General features: G+C 36.9%; 1 protein-coding gene across 1 annotated transcript; it reads left to right on the top strand.

The window, feature by feature from the left end:
- The first annotated feature begins 9,429 nt into the window (after positions 1-9,429).
- Positions 9,430-14,601, top strand: LOC118244529 (photoreceptor outer segment membrane glycoprotein 2). The gene is made up of 3 exons (XM_035539591.1): positions 9,430-10,010; positions 12,531-12,777; positions 14,238-14,601. Exons 1-3 carry the CDS (start codon positions 9,430-9,432, stop codon positions 14,502-14,504), a joined length of 1,095 nt encoding a protein of 364 aa, XP_035395484.1. The 3' UTR covers positions 14,505-14,601.
- The last annotated feature ends 6,642 nt before the right edge of the window (positions 14,602-21,243 follow it).

The following is a 21,243-nucleotide window of genomic DNA, read 5'->3' as shown; positions in this document are numbered from 1 at the left end:
CTAACTGTTGGGACGTGCTCAGGGGCAGTTTCAGGGAGGTGCTTCTTCCTTCACAGAGAACTAACATTTCTCCAGGTTGGGGAAAAAAAAAAAAAAAAAAAACGCTCAATTGCATTTCCTGAAATTCTTGCTACCTTTCTGAAGACAGTATTTGCAAGTGTATCACGTCATGTATCATGGCTACAACTGATGCCTTTCTCAGTCCCCAGATGTTTACATGTAACACTGAATCTAAACTTTCAAGGAAAAAAAGTTTCCAGCTCTTTTGGATACTAAGTTAATGCTTAATATGTATATTCTTTCTATTTACTGCTGAAATTAGTAACATTAGGAGGTATTAATGTTCCCATCCATTCCCCAGCAGCTGAATATTAACACTGAAATTATATAATGACTAGTTAAATGTCAACTTCCTCTTTTTTTCCCCTAACAATTAAAGTAAGAAAAAATTAATAAGAAAGCTAATACCATGAAGAAGCGTTCATCTTATGAATGGAAATGAAGCAACCTTGGTCATACATCCTCAGGAATGGGGTCAGGAGGGCTGCTTTTATTTTCCTCAACAGCATAACTTTTCTCCAATTGCAAAATGGAGTTATGAGTTTTGCCTACCTTTGACAGACATTTACAAGTTCTCTGATGAAAAATATTCAATTGGACCTAAATATTCTTCCAAACCTGTCCCTTAAAGGCACTGAAAAGGTGAACCTTTTTCAAGGATAGGCCCGTTCCTTATACCCACTCCTCTTATGTGCTAAACAAATTTTTCACATTCCCTCCTGACAGTACCATCTTTCCTAAATTCCAGTTGAAGGTAGATGACACCTCTTGTTTTAAATAATGCCAGCAAAACCTACTGTGTGCTAGGTCTAACTAGGAGCTCATGAATATGAATCCACCTATGCTTTATTGTTCCCCAAATAATGATGTATTGCCTGAGGTGTACAATTCTTCAGGAAAATTTTCTGATTTGATTAAAGAGAATGGAAAGGCCTTAACAAGCTTGTTTGTCTGGTCTGTCTGTTTACCTATTTGTCATCGCTAAACCAAGAGGCATAGTTTTTCAGTTTGTAGCTCTGCTTGTTAATTCACTATCTAATATAACCACACTGTCATGCCCACTGTCATGGAAATCACATCATTAGCACATATCTTCTTAGCGTACTGTTAGCATGCATGCTGCAAGCTTTAGAAGACCAAATTCTCTTTCCCTTCGTCATCAGCGAGCTTTCAAGTTCTAGCAATCTGTTATGTCACTCGTTTTCAAATTACCAAGGAATCTTCATAAGTAGACAAAACCTGCATGGTTCAAATAAAAGTCAAGCAGGGAAAAAATAAACTAAAACTGAGTCTTCTCAAAAGGAAAATCTGTTTCCACTTAAGCACAGGAGATCTTTACAGAAAGGATCTAATCTTCTTGAATTCACTGCTCCAGAAATACACCAAGAGGTTCTTCAAGGCTTTCTGTTCTACTATTTTTGGTACAAAGATGATGGTAAATATAACAGATAACAGCATTTCCTCTCTCAGTGCAAACGTGCAGAATTATCTTCACCACAATAAATAAATAAATAAAATCTTTACGTAACTATGGAATTAAGCTACTCTAGACCTTTTTACTGCAATGCAATATGTTAAGCTTAGATGCATAGGGTTGACTGGACCTAGAAAAAGCTACCCTGAGCCAAAAACTGTCCTACACCCTCTCTTCAGATTTTACTGTAATTTTTTGTATGGGAGTTTGTCATGCAGCCTTTGAATCAGTATATCAAATGTATGTGAGTGAAGAGCCACCTCTGTATCTGCATGGAATGGTAATGAGTGTTCTAGATCCTCATATACAAGAAAGCTCTTAAAAACATAGCAAAGATAAACATTTAACTGTGATGTAGCTGCAAATTCATGTAGTCATTTTTCCTTACTAGTTCTGATGTAGAACTAAGTTTCCTGAGAAACACTTACACTGAAATTAAGCTAACATTTTTATCATTTTATATTTGTACTGAAAATATCACTTTTATAGATAGAATGATTAAAATCACAGGAAGGAGAAGATCATGATTTGCATCAGCAAAGTTTCAGATATTTCTCAGAGAAGAATTTCACCTTGGAATGCAGAAGAACAAGTACTGGAAACAACTGTCCGCTAGTTCAACTCTTCTGAAGTCCAGATGATTAGAGCAGCAGACTGTCTGTTGTTTCCAAAACAGAGGGAAAATGAAGTTATGTAGCAAATTTTTCTTAGTTAACTGCTGTAAAACACCACGAATGGGCATCACTGGATTTGTTTTGAAGATTTTTAAATATCTCAGGTGGTCAAAAGAGCAAAGTAAAAAGTACAGTGTGTCTTGTCATAGTTCAATCCTAAATATCTAACTTGGCTATAGATTGCAAGGAGACAAAAGCAAAGTGCTGCAGTCTAGAACTCTGTAGCTGGAAAGTAAGAGGATTATTGCCATAAATTATTCCAAAATCCAAAGGTATACCTAACAAAACTTTATGGAAAGCTATGACCAAATAAACAAACAAAAAAGAGAGAAAAAATTATTTGTGCTGGTAAGAAAACTGAGCTCCTACTGTCTTTCATAGATCATGATTTCTAGATACAGACTGTCAATAAAGCATTTAGTTGCCACTGAAGGGACAGAAGGATCTTGGATCTTTTTCAGAAGAGCTCTAAGAGCAGTGTCCAGTCACTGTTTTTTGTCTATTCGACAGCTTCAGAAACTTTTTGGAGTCTTTTTTTCTTTTCTTTTTTTTTTTTTAATGGTCTCTTTTCTATACCTTTCTAAAAGAATATCAGATTCCCTTCAAGATGTCCTGATTAATGTTGTTTAGTTCAAATGTTGTCTAGAGAGTGAGAAATGACATCAACATCAGTCATATAATAAAATGAGAACAGGGAGACTTCCTGATTAGAATGGGAGATCCAGAATTGAGGACAAATGTGAAAACTATATGTCTTAACATTCTGCTAGGAGAAGAAGGGTTAATTGGCGGTGGTGCACTGCAGCAAAAGTACTGATGCTATGAGTTATGGAATAGGAAAAGGAAATTTTACCTCATTATGTAAAGGGAATTTTGTTTTGAGCCCTCATAATATGTGCATAATTCCATTTTGCAAAAAGCTTCCTGATGACTGGCTTGTGATGTTACAGTAGCTAGTGAATAAGGTATGAAGGTGCATGGTCTTACTATGAATAAGGCTGTAAATATTGATTCTGGTCTTCAGGAAATAGTTACAGCCAAGATGGTTACCAACCTAAAATACAGGTCCGCTCTCCAGCTTTTCTATGGCTAAACTAAGGCTATTTCGATGCCTTTTCCATTTGTAATGACTCACCATGAGTCAGGAGTGAATGACTCAGACATTATGGACAGTGCAGCTACTATGGATTGAAATCAGAGCCAGCTTGATAGGTACCTGCATGGCATTTCCCGGAATATACAGGAGCCCTCAGGACTAGCAGTTAAGTGCAATGCAGTTCATGCAAGTCTGCTATAATTTCCCCTTTGCCTGAAATTGGCTCCTGCATCCATGCAGTTATAACCTTTAAACATCTGAACAATGAAAATTACAGTATTTCTTCTCTGCTTCATTTCATCTGTAAAGCTTTTCAGGCAATGAAATGAGTTACAGTCTGTTATAATTGACTTTGTTTCAATAAGCTTTGTGGCATTCTAGTGTACAAATGGGGTTCTTTCAAATTGCCATCTATCCCCATTACCTCTGGCTGTTGAGTTTTGACATTCTCTTCCATCTCTGCAATTCCTTAAGAATTTCGAATGTTGTGATGTAACTTAGATACCTTTGTCTAACTGCAGCAATCATAAGCATCTAGATACCACTAAACTTCCTTCCTAAAAGCTAAAAAATGTGTCAACTGAGGTGAACATCCTGTAAAGAAATGATTGCTTTTATTTGCCTAACAACTAATGCCTATCAGTATATACCATGTGGTTCACAACTTTACAAAAGCCAAAGAAGCAGATGGTCTACTTTCCATTTTCACGCCCTCTCCACATTAACATGTTGGTGAGAATCTCTTCCTGCACATGACCTCTCCCACCAAACCACTAACATACTGAAGACAGGTTGCATAATACCTGCCTGTAACAAACTTATTCAGTGGCCTCCAGTCTTAGGCTGTTAATCCAAAATTTCATATCGTGAATTATTGTTTGCATTAAACACAGGAAGAAATGGAAAGCCACCCTAATACAAAATTAAAACACTAGTTTTTAGAAACTAAATGTGAAATACAATTTGACTGCATGCATCACCCCAACAAGGTATTTAATTGGGCTAATTCATAACACATCTGTCCTTGTGGACTTACATATGAATAATACTCTACAGGTAAGTAATTGTCCAAACACTTAATAAATTTACCTCTTTCAGATCCAAAACCACAGTACACCAATCTCTACTGTTCGTAGGAAGCGTGTGTTTTCTTTTTACACCACTGGGTGATAGTTGGCGGACCCACATGTACAACCTCTCCCACTGGGTTACAAAATGCTGCTCTCATTATGGTCTTGGTGTCCAGGTTTCCCAGGAGGCCTGTAATAAAATGCATTATGGTTAGTTATAAGTGACCACAAAACAATAATTCAATTTTGAATATTAACTTTACAGCTGAAACAACTTCCCAATATGAGACAGGACAAAAAAATACAAGTAGCATTGAATCCTAATTTCATTAAGATTTGATTGGAGTTATTTCTTAAAATGATGAATTCCTGAGCTTCCATTAGCTGGTTGAGTGACCTCTGATCTCATCTCTCTAGCACAAATTAAAAAAAGCTTCTTACTTTGCATAGTAGAAAAAACTACATACAGCAGCACTGCCACCTTCTGCTTGTTTGCTTTCATGCACGCAAGTAGTAGGTTTACACTGCAGAGACAGGTAAAATGCGTTTTTTAACTAGTAGGTATCTGAAGCGATAGTGTCGTCACCTAAGACTCAGAGAAAACACAAGTCTACAGTTCCACAGATGTGGTATTTTTCCACATGTAAATTTTGTCTGGGCAGAAAATAGGTCTTCACACATTTGTCCAGGATTTCTAATACAACATAATCCATCCAGAACAATAGCTCAAAAATCCCAGGAAAATGTATATATTTGTGTACTTGTGCTGTCCACAAGGACTATATAAGACCTGATGACTATGCTGCACATTTGAACAGATATAATACGTTCTTCGCAGTCTGCACAAGTGCAACAAGTCCAAACCAGGAATGATCCACGTGCATAGGACAAATTCAGTTCACTTGGGGCATATTTGATCATCTTGTTTCTGCTTGTTCTATCACTACCTGCCTGCATAAAAAGTCATTATCCATCTTTTCTATAAGCTCCCTTTAACTGGGGGCTTCGCATCTTAATTGTTTTTTCTTCTTAAGAGTTGTAGTTATTAGTATTGTAGTTTGATATAGCAATCTCTGCTTTACTCAAGACTTTGATAAACCAAGTTGTATTGATAACTAATCCTCCACCTTTCCCTGACAATAAGCATGATAATACTGATGCATACAAAGGGGTGTCTATCCTTAGGAAAGCATGAGACCACAAACAAGGTATATTCCCAGAATTCCCAAGCATATTCCCAGAATACACAGTTACAAAACCCAGTATTGATTTATTCCTTCTCATTAGCTGGGAAAGGCCAGCTAATGAGTTTATGCTTCTGAGAATATTCATATGCACTACAATCTCTGGTGCACAGTCCCTTGCAGTCACTTCTGCTCACCAAACTCTTTCTGTTGTGCTGATATTATGGACCCTATAGACCAAACCTGGTCCTGCTTAGTGACTAAGTTCTGGTACTAACATCACCACTAACCCGATTAAGCATTGCTGCAAACTCAACTTGTTGCCATTACCGTAGCCAGTTCAGTCCAACCAGGTCCATCCAATAAATGAAGAGCTCAGAAATGCCAGAGGAGGAGGATGTGCTTTTGCTTCTGGCTTGGGGTAAAGCTTTTGAGAATCTAGGAAAGAGGTTTCTACTTACTCTTGAACCTGGAAAGTTTCCTAAACTAGAATCTACTGAGAGCCATACATGATGATCCAGTTGCTCCTGGTTACTTAATTCCTTTCTTGGACACAGTCATAGCCAATAGAGGAAACAAATTCCAAACAAAGCAACAAAATATGGAATGATAGATAAGGCACATTGTAATGAATGTACAAGGTGGTTGCCTAAGATGGCTTTTCCCTTCCCCAGAACCACAGTTTCATTATTCTCTCTCTTGGACCTGTATTTATTGATAAGAACAAAGTAAGAACTAATAAAACATTAGTAGATACTGTAGAACAGCCTCTGTTGTTTACCAGCTCAAGCCCCTGAGGGGTAAAATATGTTAACATAAATCCATTTTGCTAGTGAGGTCTCAATTAACACTCAGTTAATTGGCCTGTTTCGCAGGATTTAACCTGGTGGCATAAGAACCTCAAAATACGATTAGAGATGCAAGAGAGATTAGCACAGGCAGGAGAGTTGAAGCCTTCATCTCCATTGGTGAGTCAGTGTAAAGACAGAACTACATAGACATCAGGAAACCAGTACTTCACTCTTCCTCAGAATGCCTGTTTCTGGTATTTTCTGCCTTTCAGCAAGGTGCCAGTTTTGAGATCTCATTCTGGCCTCTGAAGCAGGTTAGTAGTTTCTTTTACAATAAGTTACAGATAAGAATGTGTGTCTAGCTAAAAGGGCCAATTTTGGTGAAGCTGGTGAGATAAGATTTACGTTGTTTATGACAAAATTGCAAGCTAAATTTATTGGGACAATTTGCATTCAATAAGTAATTTTATAAGCAAATAAATAGCTGTGGTATGTCTTTTCCTATGTAGTTGCAGATATTTGACAGCAAAGGAAATAAGTAGCATCTTGAAAGCTAAAAGCTACAAGTATGCTGAGGGAAGCCCTGTGTTCAAAGTTAGACAAGAAAAGCTTGAGAACAGTATAGATAATATGGGATAGATTTCCACATTTATTGGGCTTCTTCTGTTCAAAGAAATAAAATTCAGCCTTCTTTCCCATTGCCAGTGGGGGCGGGGGGGGAGCCCATATGTGTATGCTTCGTACCACTGGAGTGGCTCATGTGTGAGGTGTGTTTTCAAGAACTTGGGGGGGATTAGTTCCACTCAACTACTAGGAGCATGTGTGGTTTTACAGTAATCCCACCCACAAATCTAACTCGAAGGAGAATATATACATCCTGCAGAGTAAGACAATGACACTTTCAGCTCAAAATTGCGCTTCAGTTTTTCCAGATGGAAGAACTTTCTGCATAGTGCTCAAAATTGCTACTACATGGCAGCGTTGAATAAATATTTTCAACACTTCACTGAACAGTTAGGGAAGGAATAACATATGGTATATTTACAAAATTCATTATAAGGGGAAGAGAGTTTTCCTGTTATCTGAAATAAACTTAATAAATTATTACTGTAAAAAAGTTATCTTAGGAGAAATATCCACATAGAAGCTGGGAAGACTAGATCTTCTGCCTGGTGTTTCCCACAGACTAATTTCTCAGGAACAGATAAATTGTTCTTCTGTCCCAGACTCGATGCATTCAACATCGTGCAAGCAGTTATCCTAAAGATTCTTTTTGCAAACTTTGTAGGGTCAGTCAAGGAGTGATTGCTCCGCTACAGCAACCAGCTATTCCTCTGCTTACCTCTGTCAGCATAGCTCATACAAAATAGCTTGTGCTAGGCAAATGTTCTACTGCTGGAAGTCTGTGGCGTGGGTATCTCTGTTGTAGATGGATACGAATACTGCATGAATCTGGTCTTGTAAATAAAATTGCATCAAAGAAGCTAGAAATAGCATTTGAGAATTATCAGAGGCAAGGATTTACTAGGAGAGTTTCTCTTGCACACGGCAGTTTCATGTTTTAACATTAGACATCTGAGAATGGTAGAGGGATCTATACCAGAATAACTACACAAGACTGACTGTATCAGTGTTTATGAAATTCAGCTTCAAATTTCTTCATGGCTAGAATAATATAACAGGAAGCCTCAAATTTACATCTTCTAAAGTCAAGTGCCTCCTTAGTAGATGATTTTTTAAGTGAAGATAGGCCTGTTTACAAATTTTGTACAAATGTTAAAGCAAAAGATGTTCACCAAGTATGTTTCATTCAGTGTCATTCTCAGTGACACTTAACTACATATATGCCTAACAATTTAAAGGCATTTTGCAAATATATACATACATTTCACAGAAACAAAGAGTGCTGTATACACTAGCCATTGAATGTGAACTGTGTATCAGTAATTTCACAATAACATTCTCTCCGTTGCGTGCTCTGAGACCTGAGTATCAAGAGAAAAAAAAAAGAAAAAAAACTTATTGCAGCAGCCATCTACAGTTATTTAAGTTCAAGTCATGAACTGCTTAACTGGTGAAGCAATCAAAGCTACTGTCTCCGGGCTTAGCAGACAGGCTGTCAGCTGAATTCTTATGGAGGCTTAATTCTGTACCAGCAGAGCATGATCCTTTTGAACAAGGGATGAAGCATACAATAGAAGAACAGTGTGAAGAAAGTGTCATTTTATCACTTAATCCTGAGGTACTGCAGCATAGTTCTAAATCCACATCATGTGGACTGAAAACACATAGTCTCTAGCACTAACACGTTTTATATCTTGGATGTAAAGCAGTTATTAGTTGCTTCTACCTGTGACTTTGATATAACTGGATAGGTGCAAAAGAGAAGGTAGTAGTAGTCTTGCAGAAACCATAATGATACAAAGAAGTAAGATAAAATGTTGGGAAAGATGGTTTCTTAGATTGGCTAATAGCTGGGGAAAATAAGATAGATGATGAAATGTCTAAAAACACACAAGATACTATGTTTCTGGTGCTATTCCCGCCCAGACTCCCCGAAAAAAGTCTTATGTGGTTATGCTGCATTTGCTTGTTCTGCTTAGCAGCTTTTAAACTTAAATATGACCAGGACACATTAGTCTACAAATTATAAATTCCTACAATCATCAGGAAAATACCAGCAATGAGTAGAAGGGAAAGACAGCAGACTAGCTCACTTGTAGACATCATAAAATTCGCACAGAAAATTGCTCTTTAGACAAAAGTCCATAGGAGGGCAGAGTTCATTGGTCCTACGGTTCACTTGTTTTTTAATTGCTCTAGTCAGCTCTTAGAATTATTTTTCTAAGAGATTCATGTAGCATGAAACTTAAGCAAGATGTGGAACACACTCATGGCATATCTCAGAGTGCATGAGGCTGTACAGGAAGTTCTATGTAGGCTCTATAAATACTCAGTCAAACAGACAGTAATCTCTCTCTCTCTCCTTCAGATTTCTGCTGCATGCCTTGAACACATGCTCCTAAGCAGATTACGGGCTTTCCTTGACCTACGCTTCTTTTCCTAGTGCTGATCTGACTATGGCTGTCCTCAAAGTAAAATTCACCAAAACTAAGAGGGACAAATTGGCTCAGATCCTATGGATCCTCAACTGGGTTTCTGTAGTGAGTGGGATCATTCTCTTCAGTCTTGGCCTCTTTCTGAAAATAGAGATCAAGAAGCACAACGAAGTGATGGCAAAAGGAGACATTAACTCTGTCCCCAACATGCTGATCTCTGTAGGGGTCATAGCATGTATCATCAACTTCCTGGGTGGCAAAATCTGCTATGACTGCTCAGATGCCAACAAGTTCTCTCGGTGGAAACTAGTTATGCTCCCATATATCATGTGTACCTTCTGTTTCACCTTCTGCATCCTGTTGGGTGCTCTCATGTGCTATACCATGAGGAACGAACTGGAAGAATCTCTCTATCTGGGATTGAGGGATGCTATTAAGTTCTATAAGGACACTGACATACCTGGAAGATGTTTCTTAAAGAAAACAGTGGATATGTTGCAAATTGGATTCCAGTGCTGTGGAAACAATGGCTTTAGAGACTGGTTTGAAGTTCAGTGGGTATCTGCTCGTTACCTGAATATGGCTTCCAAGGAAGTTCTGGAGTAAGTATTTACTAGTCTTGATGGAAAATTCTAGGGAAAAAAAACTCCTTCAACACAAATTTGTATTGAACAGAAAGTACGTAACAGAAGTGTCAAAAGAACTTGAGACATATTGACTTTAAAGAGAATACAAAACTGCTTGTTTTCTGCCAGCAGCCAAAAATTCTAGCAGTGTTTTTCCCTCCTTACTAAAATGACATCCCGTGGCTAGAAGACTTCTCTCAAAGATCATTCTGAATGACTGCTAACAGGGCTACCTCAAGAAGAGCTAACGTTTCTGTGATCATAGGCATGTTCAGAAACACACTGGTGCTTTAATTAATGCAACAACTTTTAGTAAATAATAGCAGAAGTGACACTTTTTCTAGACCACTATTAGAGTAGTATCCTACTGTAAGTACAAAGGTAAAATATACTACCTTGTATTTCTGTGAGCCACATAGAAACAGCAATGTTTTCCATGGGTCTTAAACTCATATTTCATTTGCAGGGTCACCTGTGCTCTGCCTTCATTTTGGAAATACACAGTCATTTAATTTTTGCCCCATGCAGACAGAAGACATCATGGAAAAGTATATGAAGGAAATAATTATACTGCAGAATTTCTTTTACTGCATATAAACTAGATGATCCCATCTTGATTGCTAGAATCAATGTTGGTGCTGTGTAACCAAATTATACTATTATTTCCAAAATCTGGTAGTAAAATATTTCATATGAAATCACTGGGATCGAAGTCCAGCTTGTAACATTCTGAAAGGAAGCAGAAGAAAATTTTTCTTGGTTTCATCTTGTACTGTATGTCAGTTAGTACTTTGTAGATTAAGAGGCAAAGAAGTTGAAGATTCATACTTAACTCAAAAGGAATCTCTCCAAAACTGAGCTTTTCACCTTCCTTCATAATCCTTTCCCTCTCCTCTTTTATTTCTGCATTACCAACACCACAGCGTCACAAGAAATTGAGTCAGTCAATGGAAATGGCACAAGGATGAAGCAGTTTACAGCAGCACAATCCTATCACTCCTTTAGTTAGATAAAAAACATCTTTTTTTATATAGTCTCATAAGCAAGTTCAGCTTTACAATGCCATATCTGAATTACAGCAATGTGGTTAATGTCTCGCTCCCTCAGCTTTTGTTACTGAGCTCTTCCCTTCTAACAATATCAAGACTACTTTACTTAGTTTGCTACATGTAGAGGAAATAAAAGGGCAAGGGGGACATAACCAAAGTCTGGAAACCGTTACTGTTTTCAGTAAAAAGAAGTTTCTTCAGTATCACATATATGGCAGGAAGGAAAAAAAAAAAAGTATACAGGGCATTTTGCTAGACTAGGTAAAAGCTTCCCTTTCACAAGTTGCCTGCCTTCCTTTTCTCCCTCTGTAAGGTTTCTTTTCTCCACCCGCATTTTGGCCTTCTCTTCTGTACCTCTCTGGCTCCCCTTGTTTCCTTACCAGTAAGTCATTTTGCCTATGCCAGTTACACTGCTTGCACACTTAATTCTGCTTTCTGTGGACTACATGGGCTCTTTTGTGTTTTTTTTCCTCCAGTTGTTGTTACCAGGCCACAAAGTGAAGAGCTAGACATTAAAAAATGGAGGAATTAATGCCTAACTTTCTCCTAAGTGGAGAACAGCAGATGATCTTCATTTATTTGGAAATATCTTTGAGGAAAATATTATTGACATAAAATTATACCAAACAAAAATGAGAGAGAAAAGGCCCACAGCAATAAAGTGAAGGTGATTATTCTGCCACCTCAGGACAGCCACAAATTCTGATATTCTTTTCAGCCTATGTTTCCTGTGAAAGATACATTTAGTCCCCAAATCCTGGAGGACCACTGGACCACAGTGACCACTGCTTCTTGTTTACCTGAACAGCTTCTGTGATGCCTTCCTTCCTTCAGATATTTAGGATATCTGTATGAAAAAAGGAAAATAAGACTAACAACTGAGGATGTCTTGCAAAACATTAAAAATTCTATTAGCGAATAGTGAAAGCTGGATATCTGGGATTAGGTTGTCTTTCATATATTCTAGCCAGTGGACAATTTCTAGTGATTCCTATGGCATGTATAGTTGTTCTTGCATTAGCTTCTCTTTAGAAATGCTTGCATTCAGAATCAATCCAGAAGTAAAGACACAGGGTTTCAAGGACCATAACTTCCATTAGTGTTTTGCCACGACAGAAAAATTCTAAAATTGTCTTTAATATTCTCAGTGCAAAGATGTCTAAAAAGACATCATCTCCATGAACACCAAATCTGCAACTTACACATACAATACCAAAAGTCATGAGACATTACACTGATCCCACACATAAAAATACTGCAAATGAAAAATATAGTTTTCCTGCAGTGAGCAACATTTCCAGTTGCAAATATATTCTCATTTTCCTTCTGTTACATTGGAGAGGCCCACATTGCAGCAGACTTTCATTACATCCTTTTAGAAAAAATATGGACACATTCTGCTGCTGCTACCAGATTTATAATGCCCAAACTTTCTATCCTGTTGCAGCCGTCTGAAGAGTAATGTTGATGGGAAGTTCTTGGTGGATGGAGTACCCTTCAGCTGCTGCAATCCAAGTTCCCCACGGCCCTGTATCCAGTACCAGCTGACAAACAACAGTGCTCACTACAATTACAATTTCCTGACAGAGGAGCTCAATATCTGGGTGAAGGGGTGCAGAGAGGCCCTGCTGGATTACTACACAGCTATTATGAGATCCACTGGTATTGCAGCATTGCTTATTTGGTTGTTTGAGGTAAGTTTTATAAAAACGGTCTGTGTCAGATACATCCAACATGCTTGCTCTCTGGGATGGGAAATAACTATGGTGTAACGTATGGCAAGTGTGAGAAGCAGCGTGGTATCTACAACAAGTCCATCAGCACTTCAGGAGTGTTGCAGGACTTTCTCTAGTACAGACAGCTTTCTCAAAGCCCAGAGCAGAAGCAAGTCTCATTGAAGATGAGAACTATTAGAAATTATTAACATGATTCTGTATGTTTACAGAGCTTTTTTCAACAGACTATGGCACATTCACTTCCCTGAAGCACTTACAGGACCAGATGCAGGGTAACACATGCAGTAATGCAACAGCAAGGAAATTAGGTGGAAGGTATAATGTTGTTTTGAGGCAGTTTTAGGAAAGAATATCAGAAATGTGAGGCAGGCCTTTGGTGAATACATGAATTTTATTTACAGTAAAAATTAAGCATAGATATTAACATCTCAAAGCCTCCTTTCTATATTACATTGCTTTACCATATAAACAGTACTTGCAAACATGGGATACATTTTAGATACAGATCAGATTGCTTATTATGCAGTCCAAATTAGCATATCAGAAGCAAGCATACACACCTTCAAAGGTGCAGTCTGTCTACTGACACCTGTAAAAAAAAAAAAAAGGTGTCTGGATATTGTCATCTGCATGCAGATAACCCCAATAGTATAGGCTAAAATACTGTTTCTTCTATTTTTAATCATAGTTAGATTTTCCTGATTATTACTCTATTGCATAAATATTAACGCTATTTAAAATAGTTTGCCACAATAGTCCTTAGGCAGTGCTAGATTGGGTGGTGATGGCAAAAACAACAGATTTTGGCAGCACAGGAAAAAGCTGCAAGCCTGCTCTCTGTTCTCCTTTCAGTGCTGACAAGCTGAGCACGCTGGAAGTGCAGCTTTTCCCTAAACTTATACTTGAGCCGCTTCTGTAGGCCATCCTTCTTCATTTATGCATCAGCATGTATGACATATACAGCTTACACAGGAATGATTGAAAACCTTCAAGGCAATACTGATTTAATGAAGGTCAGTGGAATAAGTTCCATAGAAATGAGCAGACAAGTTTTTGGTTTTTGTTACACCTCCCCTCCGTAATCATTGATGGCTCCATTAAGTGATCATTCATTTTACGATTAGCCTCTGAGCCTGCAGTGTTCCCATGTAATTCTAGGTATTTATGCACTAATAACATGCAAGTGGGAATGGTACCTAAAGAATGGAAAAAAAAAAACAAAATCTCTGAGTGGTATTTTTCATTCTAAAACATGTAATTAACTGGGAGATTGGTTAGCTCTAACACTGGGATAAAGAATGTATTTATTTTACTCAATATTAAATAATAGGCCTGTAAATAAACAAGTCAGAAAGCAAACAGTGGTAGGATTGAGGCTGTAATTTAAGCTCTGTTTAACCACTAATCTTTTCTTACAGCTCTCCGTGCTTACTGGTGTCCGGTACCTACAAACAGCAATGAAGAATGTTCTTTTGCTAGGAGACCTGGAGGGTGAATCAGATGGTTGGTTACTAGAAAACAGTTTTGTGGAAACGGCCAAATACAACATCAATATCATTAAGAACCTTGGCAAAGCCAACCAGATCTCCACTGTCTCAGGCCTGAATGATCCCAACATTGATGTTCAAAACACGAACTGTGGCAAAAACAATGTTGCAACAAAATCTATCCCTGCAGCTAGCTAGACAATCCATTCAGAGAAATCATGTCACAAGTGTTGCTTTGCTGTATTACAATCTTTGACACCAGATTTTTTTTACTTGTGAGGAAGAAAGAAAAAGTGGTATGACAACTGACCAGAAGATAAACTGGTCATAGGAACAAAATATTGATACTTCTTTGGCCAGATGTATTTTCACTCTTGTGAAATCCAATTTTCATACCTGCACAACAGAATCTTTTGAAATTTTCCCACTTTGTCTCTTCCGACTTACATATTTCTGTCATCTGAACATGTCAGAATAAGGATTATACACAAAAAGACTATCAGCTTGGATATCAGACTGTTCCATATAGGACTGGTCTACTTTATATCAACAAAGTTTGTCATTATTGACACATCTATTGAAATCCCAGCAGCAGGGAAATTTCAAAAGAAATTACTACATTGGATAAAAAGAGATCTTTAAGAAAAGAAAAAACTGTAAAAAGAAAACTTTTTAAAAGTTTATATTGGGATACAAATATATGTATGTTGTTGCCCTTCTAAAAACTTAATAGCTAAGTGAAATTGATTTGAAGCCAATTTAAGTTAGTTAGTAGAGTGTATTTGACTTTTTTTTTTTTAAATGAAGTACCTCTTCCTTTTTCCCTATAGCTTAGAGAAAGCCAGCTGCCATACATCTCCTGAAAGCCAATGGGTGCTTCTAAGAGAGCTAGTTCCCTCTGCTCAAGAAAACTAATTGACAGCTCATGCTAAGTTTATTAAAATTACAAGTACAATGTGATAACACACATTTAAAAACAAGCAAATACCCGATATAAAACAAATACCAATGATCCCTGATGTTAAAAGAGCTCAGTTTCAAAAGTAGTTACGTAGACCCACAGGCTCGTATACAGGAGATTATTTGGAACCTTTGGAACCAACAAAGAAAGACAGACCGAGAGCTCTCCCATCATGTTCCAAGGATAGCGCTCAAAGTTTTTTTTGTCAATGTATGCAGCTAAAGCATTTCTATACTTGTAGTTGCAGGATAACATATGACTAATTCATCATTAATAGTATGATTGTAAGCAGAAAAACATACAGATACAGAACAGAGGATAGAAGACCATATAAAAAATATTTCCTGTTAACTGTTGTGAGTAATACATTGCCTGAATATAACTTTGGAAAGCTCATGCATTCTTTGTATATAATCAAGTAAAAGGAGTTATCCTGTCACAGTGATACTCAAAGCAGAACTACTCTGCTTTTGCAATCATACAAAAATTGCAGTAAAAATTCCTTTACCTGTCCAAACGTTGTCGTTTTCTGTGACACTAGAATAATACTTTAAGAATATATTGTAAATAAATTGCGTGATGGAAAAGTCTATACTGTAAGTCAAGCAGGCTATTTGCATGATTGTAATGCCAAATGCAATCACATCACTGCTAAGAAAAAATTAGGCCTATATTTAAGTTTGTTAAAAATAAAAATGGACAGATGGGTTTTGTCTGCAGTAGCAACCCATAGCAAAGGTTTTGCAAAAGGCACATGAGAAGCAAGACCATTAGAAAATAGTTCTTTGCCTGTCTCCTAACTTCCTGGAAACAGCAGTTTGTGAACTCAGTTTGACAAAGATTGTATTTCTATCAATGTGTTTTAAAAGCTCTCTACAGACTTTTTTCTTATGAATTCATATAGCTTTTTTTTTTTTTTAACCCATTCGTAGTTTTGATATCCAAAATACATCAATGAGCTTGAAATTTTAATTTCATACAATTTGATTCTGCATTTCTTGAAGAAGTGCTTATCTTTGCTTATTGACTCCCTGACAACTTAATCAGGTATCCCCTAATTCTTGCTGTAAGATGCAACCAATAGTCATTCTGTATTTTTTCCCTCCACGCCATTCCTGATTTTACTATCCTCTAATGTCATCTACCTTGGTTCTACCTTTCTAAGTGAAAGAAGCTGATACTTAATCTTTTATTCTATGGAAATTATTATCTTTGATAGTTTTTGTAACTCTTCTCCATTAATTATTTTTAAATGAGTAACACTGCATGTGTAGAACTGGGGATGTTATGAATTAAATAGGTCTTCTGTCCTTTTCCTAATATTTCCCATTATTTCTTACTTTTTTTTTTGACTGTTTGAGCACTGAGATAGTATTTTTATGGATAGTTCTGTGAAAACGTTAAGAGAATTTTGATACTAGTATAAAGCCCTATTGTGAGATGTCAGTTTTTGCATAAGCTGGTGTATGACTCCTTCAACTATTTCTGAGAGCCAAAAATATTTCTGCACCAGTATGTTGTGTTGTTTCTAAGTCTACCTAATGTCCTTAGGCTCGATCCCGACTCCCTTTCTTTCCTTCTTTCCTTCCTATCCTTCAATGTGATAATAGCAAAATTTCAAAGAGCTATATTGTAAGATTATTGTGGGTTTTTTTGTTTGTTTTTCTGGCTTTTATTTCTCATTCAACTAAGAGAAACCTATTTGTCTCATGTTCTAAAAAGAACATTCTTTGTCTCATGTTCTTTTTAGAACTCCTGTTTCTTTCTAGACCATGAAAGAAAATCAATGTCAGTGGATCTGGGAAATGCAATCCAAAAGGAAGCAGGTGTGGTCTCCTGTTGCTGCAGAACACTGAGCACAACAGTTTCCTGAGCCTTACTAGAAGCACTAACATTAACTGATACAATACTGGAAAAGAATGAACATAGAAAATTTCAGTACTTTGAGGGACCACAAGAAAAGGCAGTCATATTAGACAGACTGCAAATTAGACAGACTTTTCAATGGAAGACAATAAAAATGCATTTATTTTTGTTTTCAGATCAGCAAAGTGCCACATGCTTCAGTCAATAGCAGTCATTTCCTTAGTACGATTTCAGTCCATCTACATTTGGAAAAACAGCTCTAGACTGCTTAATAAACAAATGGTGTAAGATAATCAGAAGTAGCTCAGAGAAGAAAAAGGAAAACAAATGAGATTTGTTTTCTTTAGGAAAAATTGAGTCAAGAAGACTAGGTAGGAATAAAAAAAATGCTTTGAAAATAAAGTGAGAAATGGTTCAGCTTGATGAAAATAGTTTTAAGACAGGAAATAAAAGCATGATGTTTTTAGATAATACTTTGTATTTTAGGAAAATTTTCCTGATGGCAAAACACATTTACCTGTAGAAGCAGATGAAACTCGACATCCTGTGCCATTTAAAATCTCTCTAGATTATCTATTTAGCTTGCAGAATTATAACAGCTGTGAGCTTACTCTTTTGATAACTCTCTAGCGGAGGTCCCTATTTGTCAAGAACCTGCTCTGAAAAATAGATTCATAAGAAGAGGGAATTGAAATGATCATCCAAACTGAGTATCTCTATAAAATAACACAGAAATTTAATGCAGCAAGTGCTGTAACACATTACCAAGAACAGCAGTGGAATAAATACCTGGCTACACATCTCCCCTGGTCCACACACTTCATTTACTTTCATATGAAGAGGACACATTTTACTATAACAAACTAAGTAATATTTGCTACATTAACCTTTCTCTCTCAGACAACTGCAAAAGCTAATGAAATGACTGGCTGTGTGAAAATTTATGGAATTAACTGAGTATCAGGATATATTTCACAGGGAACAGTTGCTGTCTTGATTATTACTAGTAATTACTTCGACATTAGATTGCTCATTTCTATGCTGCATAGGCATTTAGAGTTCACGGACATAGATATATTATGAAAGGATGACAGCTCATTTCACAGTACTGAGGACAAATTAAATCTATCAATTTGAAAATCTCAGCAATATTGACTGATCATTGTTACTTTAATATAAGTGCTAAAATAAATGCTTTCTTCTTTGCCTTGTATGTATCAGTTTCCTCAGCGAAAGTGCATGCTAAATCTCTAACTTGCTTTATAGCACCTGTCACAATCATTTGGGTTTCCTGGAGTGTTTAACATTACAGCCACTGTATCCAGAAAACAAACTCAGGTCGCAGCACAGACTCTGTCTTTAATTCTTTGCAGTTTATAAAGACAAAGATAGCATTAGCAAGCAAAGCCTGTAAGCCGAGGCATCTGCTCAGATACAGAAATAAATACGATTTGTGGGACACTTATCCTATTTGTTATTAATGCTTATTCCAGTCAGAAATAATCACAATTCATTTGTGCAACAAGCTCCAGCCATTTCCAGAGCAAGGAACTCACCTCTATATAAAACTATCTTCTTTATGAATTTCTTCATAAGAAATATGTTCAGTTTCCGGTGAAGACACTATGACAGTTCCTGTAGAAATTTGCAGTTAAGATGCTCCCTTAAAGCTTTGATTATCAGTGAAGACACTTGCTTTACATTGATCATAAAAAATATGATTAATATAGGAATGCAGCATATTTAGAATTTCATTTGTATCAAAATAAATATAAAAAACCAGTACATTTCCTTAGAAGCTGGAATCCTCCCTTCTGCAAAATGATTTTTTAACTGGTATATGGATCATACTGTTGTCTACAACACAACTCATGATATTTAAACTCTGACAAATCATTTGGTACACATTTCCTGCTATCAGTTTCCCGCTATGGCAACAGTTTAGACTCTGCATAGGGTAGTCTGTAGTTTAGGAAAGAATCATAGAGGCATGAAGCTCATGTAACCTATGTAGAGTCCTTATTTGCTATGAAGAGACTATCACTTAAATGGATGCTCTTGTCCTGCCCTGCTCCTGCATGCCAAGTAACAGAGGTAGACTGCCTGGAGTCACACTGTTGTGCACAGTCTGTCTGGGTAAATCCAACTGCCCAGGGAAGTTCTGTGTAAGTCTGAATAGGGAAAATAAATACTCCTAGATCATTTTTCAGTATCACAAGACAGAAATACTTAGGTTTTGCAACTTTTAGTAAAAGCATGACTCACAGAAAGAAAAAGTGGATGAAAGAAGTTTGGAGTCTTTTTTTTTTTTTTTTTTTTAAATCATCTACGATGGATTTCTCAGGCTGCCACAGTATACTCAGCAAAACCTCCAAGCAGAAGTTAAGGTGGATTGGGATGGTCTTTCTCCAAGCAGTAGACTGTCTCAATACCCGTACCTAAAGAGGCTACTACTGCATTTCAGGTATTTTTATGAGCATGGAGACGTTATATTCTGTAGTTTGCTGAAAAAGCCCAGCCACAGCTCCTCACAAATAAAGCAAGGACTTGAAATATTCATCAAATCCACAGCCCCAGTACCTACTTCAAAACGTGTTATGCAGGCTCATTCATTCAAACATGAATCCCAGAAACCTCTGAAGTCTGATAGATTCTAAGTTGTTTGACAACCTGTAGTTAAATTACACAAACTATAGTCTTGCTTTTCTTGGCACTGTACTCAAGAGCAAATTATATAAAAAACAGTAAACTCAACTTTTGATATTTAACTTTATACCTGGCCTCTCCTCTTACTCACCACTGCAATAAACAATGCATATAATCCCTCTAAGGGGAGGTGCTCAAACACTGCAAGCTTAGTGGTGCCTGAAGCTACAACAAAAGCGATGCCAGCCAGCAGCTTCTAAAATACAGAATTAGCCAGTACTTCTTACCTTTTTGTATGTAAGATTTCGTCTGTCTGTGTAGCACTGGACTAAAAGTTTTTCCTCCATATGTATCACACAGAACATTAGACAAACACTTGCCCTCTCTTGCAACATTCCGTGACAGCTCCTCTTTAATCTACACTTTCAACAATACGATATAAACTTAGAGATTATGTAGCTGGGACTAGAAATGACTGGATTTGAGAGACTTATATAGGAGTCCATTTTCATTGTTGTCCATTTGTTTTCTGCATCAAAAAAACAAACTTAGGCTCTGCCTGCAAAACACGGATAAAAATTAATTTATTAAGTTTATTAAGATTGTGCCACAGAAACAAAACAACTTTCATCTCTGATGAAAGTGCACAATGGCCAAAATCTTCCTACATATAATTTTAATAGTTCTCTTAATTCTCTAAGAATCTCTTAGAGGAAATGGTGCTGTGGCTTTTTTCCTTTTTTTTTTCCCCATAACTAATGGGATTCTTGTTCTAATGTTTTTCAGAACACTTTTGCTAGTAGACTTTAATCTACCTACCTTTGAGCTTTTCAGGAGTTAGTTCCTAAAAATTAAGAATATGCACAGAGAGCAACACTATTAACACTCAAACACTGCAAGCTTAGTGGTGCCTGAAGCTACAACAAAAGCGATGCCAGCCAGCAGCTTCTAAAATACAGAATTAGCCAGTACTTCTTACCTTTTTATATATAAGATTTCGTCTGTCTGTGTAGCACTGGACTAAAAGTTTTTCCTCCATATGTATCACACAGAACATTAGACAAAATACAAAATTCTACTTTCAAGAGGTTAAGTATCTGCCAGACTATACAGCAAGTTCTTCTTTGAGAAGCTATGAAACCAGAATCACTAACTAATCAGTAAAAGGACATCTGAATATTGCATTACGTACTTAAGACTTCTTTGAAAAACAGAGATAGACACTGCAGGAGGCTGCATCTTTGAAATACTAGGACAAGTTTCAAGTGGAATATTTATTTAAATAAGAAAAATCATGCCACTAGTACTCACTGGTACAATGATGATATGGACTACAGCGATAACTCGTATGGTTTTCCTAGTCATTTATTAACTCTTCCCTTTTTCCATGCTGACAGACCCTGATATAACACTCCTGTTAGATAAGCTGTGAAGTGTCGAAGTGCCTCCAAATAAAAATTGAAT

This window comes from Cygnus atratus, chromosome 5 (genome assembly GCF_013377495.2).
Source record: "Cygnus atratus isolate AKBS03 ecotype Queensland, Australia chromosome 5, CAtr_DNAZoo_HiC_assembly, whole genome shotgun sequence".
In the NCBI taxonomy this organism is placed as follows: Eukaryota; Metazoa; Chordata; class Aves; order Anseriformes; family Anatidae; genus Cygnus; species Cygnus atratus.
This window is presented reverse-complemented; position numbering and strand designations above follow the sequence as displayed.

What these genes read in the sequence shown, in the direction of transcription:
- LOC118244529 (XM_035539591.1), top strand. Translation starts at nt 9,430, where the DNA reads ATGGCTGTCCTCAAAGTAAAATTCACCAAAACTAAGAGGGACAAATTG. An exon ending in GCTTCCAAGGAAGTTCTGGA is followed by an intron (nt 10,011 to 12,530) that starts GTAAGTATTTAC and finishes ATCCTGTTGCAG; the next exon opens with CCGTCTGAAGAGTAATGTTG. An exon ending in TGCTTATTTGGTTGTTTGAG is followed by an intron (nt 12,778 to 14,237) that starts GTAAGTTTTATA and finishes CTTTTCTTACAG; the next exon opens with CTCTCCGTGCTTACTGGTGT.